At 37.1% G+C, this 12,904-nt stretch overlaps 1 protein-coding gene across 2 annotated transcripts in view; it reads left to right on the forward strand.

The window, feature by feature from the left end:
• Baz1a (bromodomain adjacent to zinc finger domain 1A) overlaps positions 1-12,904 on the forward strand; it is an 85,418-nt gene extending 72,514 nt beyond the window's left edge. For both annotated transcript variants that reach the window (XM_074068160.1, XM_074068159.1), the window contains 7 exons: positions 1,111-1,259; positions 4,335-4,582; positions 4,671-4,894; positions 7,260-7,732; positions 9,543-9,685; positions 11,387-11,474; positions 11,905-12,904. In XM_074068160.1, the coding sequence (XP_073924261.1) occupies positions 1,111-1,259; positions 4,335-4,582; positions 4,671-4,894; positions 7,260-7,732; positions 9,543-9,685; positions 11,387-11,474; positions 11,905-12,101 (1,522 nt within the window). In that variant the 3' untranslated portion in view covers positions 12,102-12,904. The remainder of the gene's footprint in view (positions 1-1,110; positions 1,260-4,334; positions 4,583-4,670; positions 4,895-7,259; positions 7,733-9,542; positions 9,686-11,386; positions 11,475-11,904) is intronic.

Below are 12,904 nucleotides of genomic sequence, written 5' to 3' on the forward strand. Positions count from 1 at the left end.
TGCTTATTTTGCTTCTTTTAAAAACTTATGAGGTGGCCTGGGCATGTAGCTCAATGGTAGTGTGTTTGTTTAGCGTGCATGAAGCTCTGGGTTTGATCCCATAACCACAAAAAACTTATGAGAATGGATCTTAGTTTCTAAACCTCAGGATCTTGGTTACTTCAATTTGTACTAATACCACCAAAAGGCAACTCATCACAATAGAGTTATTTTGATAAATATATACTCGGTATATACTCTTTTTAAGTATATTTATTCTGTTCATCACCTAGAAGGGAATGATGGAGAGACATCTGAAACTAGCAGTACAGAGCAAAGTAGGGTTCTGCTAGAAGGCAAATTTCTGGTGTATGTGTAGTACTCAGATGGCCTACTTGTCATGGTGGAATATGTAAGACATTGAAGGAAGTTCTAGAGGAAGTGTGCTGACTGCACAGCTGAGCCTGAAGGAAGGAAAGATCCTGTACAAAGGGTTGGAGTGAATGGGTTTGCACTTGTATGTGATCATTTTATCTGTACTGGAGATTTATTGCTGAGGGAGTACAACTGGAGGCTAATGAACTAGTTAGGAGGTCATTATAAATTCCTCACCGGGGGCTGGAGATGTGGCTCAAGTGGTAAGAGTGCCTGCCTAGCAAGCACAAAGCCCTGAGTTCAAACCCCAGTCACACCAAAACAAAAAAACCCTACTATTAGGTGTTCAAAACCCAATAAAGTCTGAGTTCAAGTCCCAGTACTGCCAAAAAAAAAAAAATGCAAAACACAATAAAAGACAAAAAAATGAAAAATAAACTAATAAATTCCTCACCAAGTAGCTGAAGCAAAAGAAAGAGATAAATGGCCCAAGATACATAGGCTTTAAGGTCCAACACCATCACTTCCGAAAAACCTTTCTCATAAGCTTTGTGTTTTCTACCTTCTCTCCTTCAAATGCTTGCCCTTCTGTCCTCCTAAATGAATCTCGGCTCCCATTAGCTCACAACAACCACCTTATGTTGACAAACCTATTTCTAACACAGGTGTCAATAAGCCTCTGAAGGAAATGGGTAAATTCAAGTTTTACATAACAGTGTTTTTCAGTACTATTAACTGTTCTTGTTTTAATTGTAGACTTTTGGGGATAAAAACAGAAATGCCAAGTACTGTCTCAACTAATGCAAGTACACCACAATCAGTGAACAACGTGGTTCATTATCTGGCAATGGCACTCTTTCAAATAGAGCAAGGCATTGAGCGGCGTTTTCTCAAAGCTCCACTTGGTAAGTCTTTTAATAATTTTCAAATTGCCTTTCAGTGACACTTTATTAGTGGGACTGGGATTTGAAGCAGGGCCTTGAACTTGCTAGGCAGGAGCTGTACCACTTGAGCCTCTCTTCCAGTCTTCATATTTTCTGTATCACTCTTATTTCCTAGTCTTGCCAGGTGCTGGTGGTTCACATCTAGCTACTCAGGAGGCAGAGATTAGGAGGATCACGGTTCAAAGCCAGCCCAGACATAATAGTCTGTGAGACCCTATCAAAAAAACTTTTCACAAAAAAGGGCTCAAGGTGTAGGTCCTAAGTTCAAGCCCCCCAGTACCATTAAAAAAAAAACCTACATACATATTGTATGTATTTTTTGGTCTAAACCCAATTATGTATACACGGTATCCCTGTGTATTATTTTTTACAGCCACATGTGAATATGTAATTGCCTCAGTTAAAATTATTTGCAAGTTATACAGAGCTTATGTATGTAAGATATTGCTACTACTGACTAACCCTGGGATAAAAACAATTTAGATTATTTTTCTCCATTTTTTTTAATTAAATTTTGTCACTTCTGAAACTGCCATCAGAGTTCTGTATAAGTTCAGAAATGGAATGAAGGATTGACAGTGAAAGTGTAACAGGACTGACAGAGGAGAGTGTAACAGTACAGGCAGAACAGCAAATTTATTCCTTTGCTTATTTTGGAGGAAAATTGGGATGTGGGGTGATGAATAGGAGCTTCAGTTTTTGCCTCCCCTTCCAGTCCTTTCCCTAGTCTGTTAACTTCCATCCTTTTCATATGATATTCTCTGTAATGCCGCTCCTCATGTTCTTATGAATTGGTTTATCTAAGAAGAAAATTCAGATGCTGGTCCCAGGAGGTCCAAGATCCAGATCTTGTCAAGGAGAGGGGGGTGGCACTCTGAAGAAAATGTCCCCACCCAGCCCATTGCCTAAAAGTCCTTCACACTCCCTGAGCCTGTTTACATGTAGATGTATCCTCCATCTCAGAACCAAAAAAAAAAAGTGTTTATAGTTCAAAGGAAAAATTATTTAGTGTGTCTGAATCTTTATCTGTATATATTAGTAAATATTTGAGCTTTAAAAAGTGGCAGAAGTTGTTGCCACTTATCTAGTAGGTTATATGAGAGTCACTTTTTTTTGAGGGGGTGGTCTGGGGTTTGAACTCAGGGCTTTGTGCTTGTGAAGCAAGCTCTGCTTGAGTCACACCTCCTCCCATTCACTGTGTTTTCTATGCTGGTGTACATATAGTAGTTTTACAACAGCCATTTCAAGAAACATAAAAGAAATCATTTTTACCTCAGTACCAAGAGAAAGAGGGAGAGAAGGAAGGCAGGAAGGAGAGGGAGGGAAGGAGGGATGGATCTTAATTTGTGAATCTAAGTGTGGTGTTGAATACCTGTAATATCTGCACTTGGGAGGCTGAGGCAGAAGGATCAGGAGTTTGAGGCCAGCCTGGTTGGTCCCTTTTATTGTAGTGATTAATCATATTGATAAAACTAGGCTTTTTTAGTTTGGGGAAGAAAACCATGTGTCATTAATTGCTTTAGATATGTGAGAACTATTTGTTTAGGTTAATAATTTCAACATCTATAAAGCCATGCTTATGGTTAAACCCTTAAACTATGAAAAAAAAAATCATCAACTAATTCCCTTCCCTTCCCTTCCCTTCCCTTCCCTTCCCTTCCCTTTCCTCTTCTCCTTCCCCTTCCCATTAATAAAGATCAAAAGAGAGATAGAAAAAAAAAGAACAAGAAAGGACAATCAATCTAGTATGAGAGATTAACTTTTTAATGAAATTTGTGTTTTATCTTTTTTTAAAAACTATGACTTTAAAAAAAAGTCCTAAATTTTTTAGGGGCAGGCACTCAAGTGGTAGAGTGCCTGCCTACCAAGTGTGAGGCCCTGAGTTCAAACCTCAGTACCAAAAACAAGAAAACTGTTTTGGGAAAATTAAAGTGGTAGCAGTATTAAAGATTAAAACCATGTGCCAGACTGGGTATAGATTGTTTACATGTTGCCAAATCACTTAATGTTTTTTAGCCCAGAAGACAAAGGAATGGTGATGTTAATGACAGAAGTTTCAAATGTTTCTCTATAAATATTGGTTCTGAAAATTCTTTTTTGGGACTATTAACATTGTTTTTATTTATCTCAATTTTAAAATATTTTCTTAGAAATTGAAGACAATATAGTTGGTATTTACACATAAATAAATTAATAGCAGTGTTATTGAGATAATATTTAAATATAAAATTTGTCCTTTTTTTTTTTTTTTTTTTTTTTGCAATACTGGGGTACTTAAGTCACTCTACCAGTCTCTTTTTTTGTGATGCATTTTTTTTGAGATAGGGTCTTGTGAACTATTTGCCCCGGCTGGCTTCAAATCATGATCCTCCTGACCTCTGCCTCCTGAGTAGCTAGGATAACAGGCATGAGCTACTGGCACTTGGCCTCATATCTTTTTTCTTTTTTGGTGGTACTGTGATTTGAACTCAGTGCCTCACACTTGCTAAGCCAGTGCTCTACCACTGGAGCCACACTGCCCTTTCTTAAAGTATGCAACACAGTGTTTTTCACAATAGTGAATTTACTAAGCCAATATCATTATCTAATTTTAGAACATGAGCTGCATCCCAAAAGAAACCTCATACATGTTTGCTATTTAAGAGCAATCTATCTTTTATCTGAAAATGAGGAAGTAACATGCTTGACCCAAATGAACAGTAATTTATTTGTAATCATATTTAGCCAGTTTTCTAAATTAGATCAAGATTTGATACAAAGACTAGATTGGGAACACATTGTCTAAGTTATTTTTCTCTTTGAACTATGGAAATCCCCAAGTATTTGATTTATGGATTTAAGTAATTCCTTATGTAATAAACAAGATGTGGCTCAGCAAACATTTTCTTTAACATAAGATTTGTCTTCAATATCAAGCATGGTGTTTTTAGGAAGCACTGGAAAAAAAGAAATGTAAAATCTAACCTATTTAAATTACCAAGAAAATAGGTCTAGATTGTTTGCCTGGAAACTAATCACTTCCCCTTCTTGTTTTAGATGCCAGTGACAGTGGGCGTTCTTATAAAACAGTCTTGGACCGTTGGAGAGAGTCTCTCCTTTCCTCTGCTAGTCTATCCCAAGTGTTTCTTCACTTATCCACGTTGGATCGTAGTGTGATATGGTCTAAATCTATACTGAACGCTCGTTGCAAGATATGCCGAAAGAAGGGTGATGCTGAAAACATGGTACTTTGTGATGGCTGTGATCGGGGTCATCATACCTACTGTGTCCGACCAAAGCTTAAGGTATTTTTTTCTTTTTCTACTTCTCAGAGTTGGTACATTGAGATTTGTGACAATGGATGATTAATAATCACCGATGTGTCTTATTCAGACTGTGCCTGAAGGAGACTGGTTTTGTCCAGAATGTCGACCAAAGCAACGTTCTAGAAGACTCTCCTCTAGACAGAGACCATCCTTGGAAAGTGATGAAGAAATGGAAGAGAGTTTGGAAGGTGAGGATGATGACATTGATGATGACGAAGAGGATCACAGTGAGGAGGAAGATTATGAGTTAGAACAAGATGAAGATGACTCTCAAGAAGAAGAAGAACTGAGGCAAGTCCTGTTATGCAATAAAATGAGTCTGTCAGTCTTGATCACACAATCTTTTGACTGTTTGAACACACAGAATACTTGGGGTCCATAGTGACCTAAAATTACCGTTGTTTTTTATATATTATAAATATTGCAAAATATTCCCAAGGGGGTATTGCCCATCTTGGTAGTCCAGAGAGCACAAGAGACAGTGATATTAGTCAGGGAATTTGCTACATTTGTGCAAGTCACATCACCACCATATACTTCCATACAACCAAGTATTCTGCAACTTAGCAAGCTATGCTACCCAAGCCTAATAGGTTTGGAACCTAGATATTCCTGCTGTGGCAGTCTCCCCCTTATTTGACCCTTTGTTTCAGGGTTGAAATGAAGGGACATTTATATCCGTATCTATTAGGGAGATATAAAAAAAAACTAGACATTTCTTGGCTACTGGGAATTTTCTGTTAGCAGGCCCAGCAATGGCCATACCAGGGGAAGCACATATTGTGCTCATTATTCTTACCATCACTTCCCCCCGCCCCCACCATTTTAAACAGTTGAGCTGGGCACCAGTGGTTCACACCTGTGATCCTAGCTACTGGGGAGGCTAAAATTGGGAGGATCCCGGTTTAAGGCCAGCCTGGGAAAATAGTTCTTGAGACCCTCATCTTCAAAATGGACTGGGGGTATGGCTCAAGCAGTAGAGCACCTGATTTGCAAGCATGAAGCCCTGAGTTCAAACCCCAGTCCCACCAAAAAATAAAATAGACATTTAAACCCTTCTTGTGCAATCAGGAAAATGAATGTGAAGTAAGGGCAACGTAGCACTGTCAAAGTACAAAATGAAGGATAAATAAAGCTAGAGCCATCCCATATGTTTTAGAAAAGTGTTGCCAGGGTTTTGTTGTTTGTGTTGTGCTACTGGGGTTTGAACTGAGCACTTTGCACTTGCTAACACTATTTTTCAAGAGTACCAACTAGCAGAAACCATCTACCCCTGTAGTATGTGAGGGATAGTTTTGTGTTAAACAAAAAGATGATAAGCTGGGCACTGGTGGCTCCCTTCTGTAATCCTAGCTACTCAGGAGGATAGCAGTTCAAAGCCAGCCCAGGCAAATAGTTCTTGAGACCTTATCTCAAAAATACCCAACACAAAAAAGGATTGGCAGAGTGGCTCAAGTTGAAGAGTACCTGCCTAGCAAGAGTGAGACCCTGAGTTCAAACCCCAATACTACAAAAGAAAAACATAAAGATGATAAAGCATGCCAGGTGTAGCAGCACTTGCTTCCTGTAATCCCAAGTACTAGGGAGGTAGAGGCAGAGGATCACAAATTCAAGACCAGCTGGGCAAAAGATAGTAAGACCTTGTCTCTAAAACACAATAAAAGTAAAAGGGTCGGACGTGAAGCTCAAGTGATAGAGCAGAGGCCCTGGGCTCAATCCCTAATACCACAGAAAGAAAGGAATGGAAGCTCTTGCAGATTTTGCAGGTTAACTAGTAGTCTGTATGTTCGGGAAGATGAGGAAAAGGAGGCTTACTGGGGTTGTTTCATCATACTAATTAAAGATAATTGAAAGATTAAATCTAGTTTTATATTTTACAGCAGAATGAGAAGGTACTCAAAGAGTTTCTTGATTGGTATTCAGGAACTACAGGTTCACGGCCCACTTCAGTGTCAGCCCTCTTAATGGTAATGGAAAGTGATAGACTTCTAGTTGGCTGTGCTAGTGCACACCTGTGATCCCAGCTACTCTCAGGCAGAGGCAAGAGGATCTTGAGTTTGAGGCCAGCCTGGGCAGTGAAAACAAGCAGCATAGCTTAAATGAGACCTGGGTTCAACCCCAGAACTACCCCCCCCAAAAAAAAAAAAAGTGATAGACTCCTGTAGCAAAAGGAGATAGTATAACTTCAGCTCATCATTCCTTAAATTTTCCTACATTATTGACTAGGTCTATTTATTTGTTCTAAGGATTTTATTAGTTTATCATAATTTAGGACTTGATTTTCATGATGATATCTTGGCGCACCAAGAAAATATTAAATATACTCTTTGCATTTCAGTTTTTTGTTTGGTTTAGTTTGGTTTGTTTTTTTGGTGGTATTGGGGTTTGAACTCATGGCCTCTTGATTGCTAGGCAGGTGCTCTACTGCTTGAGCACACCCCAGCCCATCTCCTTGCATTTCAAAGAAAATATGTGAAAATGCATTTTAATCTCCATGAAAACTCATTGATTCTAAATTTAAAGAATTTAGTATAGGATAAGTCTCAGATACACAGCAAAGTAATTTATGTAGAACTATACCTCACTGGCTGAATAGAAGTAATCGTGTGTTCATCATTTTCTAAATAATAATTGTGTTTTCAAACAATATTTCTAGCCCACCCAAAAGAGGAAGACCACAAGTCAGATTGCCAATTAAAACAAGAGGAAGACTTAGCTCTTCTTTCTCAAGTCGTAGCCAACGACAAGATCCTGGAAGATACCCTTCAAGGAGTCAACAAAGTACACCCAAAACACCTGTTTCTTCTAAAACTACTGGCAGAAGCCTACGAAAGATAAAATCTGCTCCTCCTACAGAAACTAAATCTTTGAGAATTGCCAGTCGTTCTACTCGCCATAGTCATGGGACACTACAAGCAGATGTATTTGTAGAACTACTTAGTCCTCGTAGAAAACGCAGAATCAGGAAAAGTGCTAATAATACACCAGAAAACAGTCCCAGCTTCCCTAACTTCAGAATTATCACCACCACAAAGTCAAGTGAACAGTCAAGATCTTTAAATGGTGCTTCAAGACATTCTCTCCAAGATAGTGAATCCAGGAGAAGAGGCAGGAAAAGACAATCTGCAGGTATGATGGCTAGTTGAAACTCTTCCTTACCTAAGAAAAGCGAGCAGTGTAGAAATACTGAATGTTGAGATACTCTGGATCACTTTTTAAAAGCTATCACAAGATGCATAAGGTTATTAAGGAGCAATCTTACATAAAGCATACTACTCATTGAGGGGATAGCTATTTGGGGAAAAAAGGTAATGATATTCCTAGTCTTTCTATGAGTGTAGCAGGGTAATATACTTACAAATGTTATTCTTTTTTTTCCCAGGCAGGGTCTTGCTTTGTACCTCATGCTGGCTTTGAACTCACAATCCTTCTGCCTCAGCCTCTCCTGAGTGCTGGAATTACAGGCGTACACCACCATGTGCGGCTCCGGTACTCCATTTTTAATGGAGATAGTTGGCCAATATTTGAACAGTCTCAGTATAACATAGCACATGTTATTCTTTCCCACTTTTTCTTCCCTCAAAACACACATGCTCATCACTTAACCAAGCTACATTATGTTAGTTGATAAGGTTCCCCTCTGAAATACTAGATTTGGGGAAAAGGTCAGGGTTGAAGACAGTATTATTTTTAGGGAGCAGTCACTAGCTATCTTGGAATAAAATTTGGATAGTGTAAAAATATAAGGTTAAACATAAAAAAATGCTACTGTTTTTTTAAAGAATTGTGGCTAGGTTGTCATATAGTACCTGACAGGATTAAGGAACTCATTGCTGGAAAGTGGCACATAATCTGTTATGCAGTCAAAAGACTGATGTTTTAGGAGAGAGATATCAGGCAGTTTTGCCCCAAGAAAATCTAATTTAGCTTTTTCTGTCCCTATTCTGAACTCCAACCTACTTTGATAAGTAAAACATTTGAATATTTATATTGAAAAAGAAGAGGTCATTCTTGTTCTTGCTCTAGAAATGCCCCATTTTCAGTCTATTGAAAGTATACTCTTTTTCCTAATAAACTTTACTATCACTTTCACTTCCACTACAAAAAAAAAAAAAAAAAAAAGAAGCCACCACCAAACATGCTAGCTCATGTCTGTAATCCTGGTTATTTGGGAGGATCAAGGTTTGAGGCCAGCCCAGGCACATAGTTCAGAGACCCCATCTCCAAAATAACCATAGCAAATTGGCTGGAGACATGACTCAAGCAGTAGAGCACCTGCTTTGCAAGCTCTAAGCCCTGAGTTCAGATCCCAGTCCCATCAAAAAAAAAAATAAAAGGAAAATATTTTGTTGTAATTGATTTGTCAAATAACTAAACCTAGTTCTAAGGATAAATAATGGGGAAGTGTGTATGTTGACTACAAAGGAGAGAATTTAAACACCTCAGCTCTACTGACCTTTCTATCAATATGTATACCTTTCTTGGTTCTATGAGAAAATATCTTTTTTTTTTTGAGAAAATATCTTGCTTTAACATTTTTCCATGTACTAAAATTCAGATTTTAAGAATAATCTTTTATTTTATTGCTAAGAATTGCTTTCGTACTATGAAGTATAATGTACATAGAGGCCTAATTTCTAATTCTGAAGAGGTTCTTAAGGATATACTTTAAGAAACGTTGAAGAATTAATTTCATTTCATTGAAGTTGAAAATACTCTTAATAACAATGTTTGATTCAACTGGAAATTTTTAAGACCAAAAAGGAAATAATGAGTATTTTGCACAGATTTTCTTGTCTCTCAGAAAATGAGTTAGTTAACATCTCAGTGTAGAGTGTCTATTTTCTGTTAGAATTTGGTTTGTATCTGTATGTCCAGTTTAGCTTGTGAATAGTATTTTGCTTTGATATCACATAAAATATATCCATTATTTACTCAGAATCATCTCCTGTGCCCCTAAATCGAAGGAGTTCTGGCAGACAGGGAGGAGTTCATGAATTGTCTGCTTTTGAACAACTTGTAGTGGAATTGGTACGGCATGATGACAGCTGGCCTTTTTTGAAACTTGTTTCTAAAATCCAGGTAATAATATAACTAGATTTTGTAAAATATGTTCTTACATATTGCCTGAATTACATTTGTGTTAATAATTTAGTCCTCGTGGCAACTTTTTTTTTTCTCTTTTTTTTTTTACTTTTTTGGTGGTAATAGAGTTTGAACTCAGGGCTTCATGCTTTACCACTTTAGCCATACCTCCAGCCTCATTGTCTGCTTTTTAAAAAGTACACTCATGGAAAGTTGGTTCCTATATTGAAAAAAAAAAATGGAGTTAGCATAATCTCTTGGGTCCCCTCTAATCTTGGGATTGATTCATAGATGGCAGTGTATTGAAATAACCTCAGTTTTTTTTTTTTGTTCTATATAATGAATATAGAATTAATTCAGCTGAATGCCATTAGTGATATTTCTCTTAGGCATAACAGTGATTCTCAAACTTCAGCATGCATTAGAATGCTTTGGAGGGCTTGTTAAAACAGACTTTTGAGAACTATCCCTAGTGAGTATTTGATTCACTAGGTCTGGATTGATGCCCAACCATTTGCATTTCTGACAAGTCCCCAATTGATGCTAAGATCCAGAGATCACACTTTAAGAGACATAAATGTAAAAGGTAGGTGCTCTTAGATAGCAAAGATGGCACAACCCAACTCAGGAATATGACTTGGAGCTGTAGAAAGTTTTTAATGGAAGAATTGTTAGGACTGTTCATTGAAAAAAGGTACAATTTCAGGAAAAAGGGAATGTGGTTCAATGCCCAAAAATGAGAATGTAGGAAATGGTGGATAGTTTGAAGTAGAAGCTCAGAGACAACTATATTAAAAAGGGCCTCACTTGTCACTGTTGTGAAGATTTCTGAATGAAGAAGTGACATCACAATTCTCCTTTGAGATTTCTAGAGCAAGAATTTGAAGGATTAATTAATACTGAATAGTGTCAAACAAAAAGTAAATCTTTGCCAGGCACTGGTGGCTCACGCCTGCCTTGTGAGTTATTAGCTACTCAGGAGGCAGAGATCAGGAGGATCACTTCTCCAAACCAGCCCTGGGCAAATAGTTCAAGAAACCCTATCTTGAAACCCAACACAAAAAAGGGCTGGCAGAATGGCTTTAAGTGGTAGAGTGCCTGCCTAGTAAGCCTGAAGCCCTGAGTTCAAACACCAGCACCACCAAAAAGAAAAGTTAAATCTTTGACTCATCTTTCCTAGGTAGTTTTTGTCCTGAATTAAGCTTTGTGACATTTTATTGTTACAATATCAATGTTAATTAAAGAAATACACAGGCATATATGTGATACATGCATATACATGTGTACACAAACACATACATACATGCAGAGGGAGAGAACCAAGAGCAAAACTATAATTTTTTTCATATCACAATAAATTGTTAACATTTTTTTAATGGCATCAAGTAGGCTTCTACAGTTTTGTTGTGTTGTTGGTTGGTTGGTTGGTTTTTTGAGACCAGGTCTCACTATAGTCCAGGCTGGCCTCAGATTCTCAATCCTCCTGCTGTAGCCTCCCTAATGCTGCGATTCCAGGCATGTGCCACTGTGCCCAGCCTTCTACAGCATTGTAATGACTGAAAACATATTGCATGATTGTAACGGAATAACAGTATTCAGAGGTTAATATACGCTTGAAGTGTAAAACCTTTACATATTTAACCATGTATTTCTAATAAACTTTCTGTATGGTGAACTAAAATTGGAATTATCTTCTAGGTCCCAGATTACTATGACATCATTAAAAAGCCTATTGCCTTAAATATAATTCGAGAAAAAGTGAATAAATGTGAATATAAATTGGCATGTAAGTAATTTACATTTTCCTTTGATAATTATTTTTGTTTAAGAGGTAGAGGCTGATGTATAATACATGATTATTACCCCAAGAGAACCCAAATGTTTCTCGGGTGAAAAGATGGGTTAGGGTTGAATGAGTTGAAGATATTTTACAGAATCCAATCTTACCAAAAAAAGGTTTTTTTGTAATTACATAGTAAATGTAACTACATAATTGCACAGTTTCAATAGAGCAGTTTAAAATATTTATAGTTAAACAATTTTAAGCCCCAGTTCTGCTTCTGCTACCTTATTTCAGAATCCTCTCTTTCTTTGGAAAAAAATGGTGGAGCTGGGTTGGACTTCTGTTTTCTTAATGAGGTTTCCAGATACGCAAATAAATTGTGTTTCTGGTGTATATATTTTGATTCTAATCCTGTTTGCTTTTTTCTCTCTAGCTGAGTTTATTGATGACATTGAGTTAATGTTTTCAAACTGCTTTGAGTACAACCCTCGTAACACAAGTGAAGCAAAAGCTGGAAGTAGGCTTCAAGCATTTTTTCATATTCAGGCTCAAAAGCTTGGACTCCATGTCCCAACGAGTAATGTGGACCAAGTTAGCATAACACCAGTTGCAAAAAAGTCACGAATCTAATTTTATCCTTCTAAAGGATGTATTTGAGGAAAAACAAATTATTCATGAAAAAATAACATTAAATCATGCTTTAAAGCAGACATTTGTGTATAAAGCAGTAACAACTGATTGACCACATTGAATGTGGCCTGCACTATATTCTCAATTTTTGTATTAAGCACTCAGGAGAATGTGGGAAAGATTTCCTTTGCTACAGTTTTGTTCAGTATAATAAGTTTGATAGATGTATTGGCTACAGTACTGGTTTACAGAGATTTTTGTACATTTTTGAGGTCATTCATGTGTCCAGATATCTTGGAATATATTTTTTCACCTATGACTTGTTTCGTCATTGATGATTTTTAGGTGCGTGGCATTGGGGGGATTTGTCTGCACAGATGAGTCTTCTGCTATAGCACACTTTAGAAAACTGTGTATATGTCTTCAGAATTGTTTAATGAGCACATTGTTTCAACACTACACATGAATGAATCCAATTTTATATCCTTGAAGTGCTGTACCAATGCTGGCTGGAGGTATTAAGTCTGAGTTTATTAACTAGATATTTATTTAGCATTCAGAGTAATTTGTGAATTTGTTTTGTATTTATAAATTTATACTTGGAAAATGTTCTTTAATTTTTTAAACATTTTACTATGTTTTGTGTTTTATTTCTCTTAACTTTCTTAATGATCAGTCAAAAAAGGTATCACTTTCCCTTTTCCCTAACAGTTTTACAGAACTGTATTGTAAGTTTCTATGTACAACTTTTTAAGTGTACAAATAAAATGATCCATTTTTTTCCAAGTACTCTGAGTTTCTGG

This window comes from Castor canadensis, chromosome 3 (assembly GCF_047511655.1).
Source record: "Castor canadensis chromosome 3, mCasCan1.hap1v2, whole genome shotgun sequence".
Taxonomy (NCBI): domain Eukaryota; kingdom Metazoa; phylum Chordata; class Mammalia; order Rodentia; family Castoridae; genus Castor; species Castor canadensis.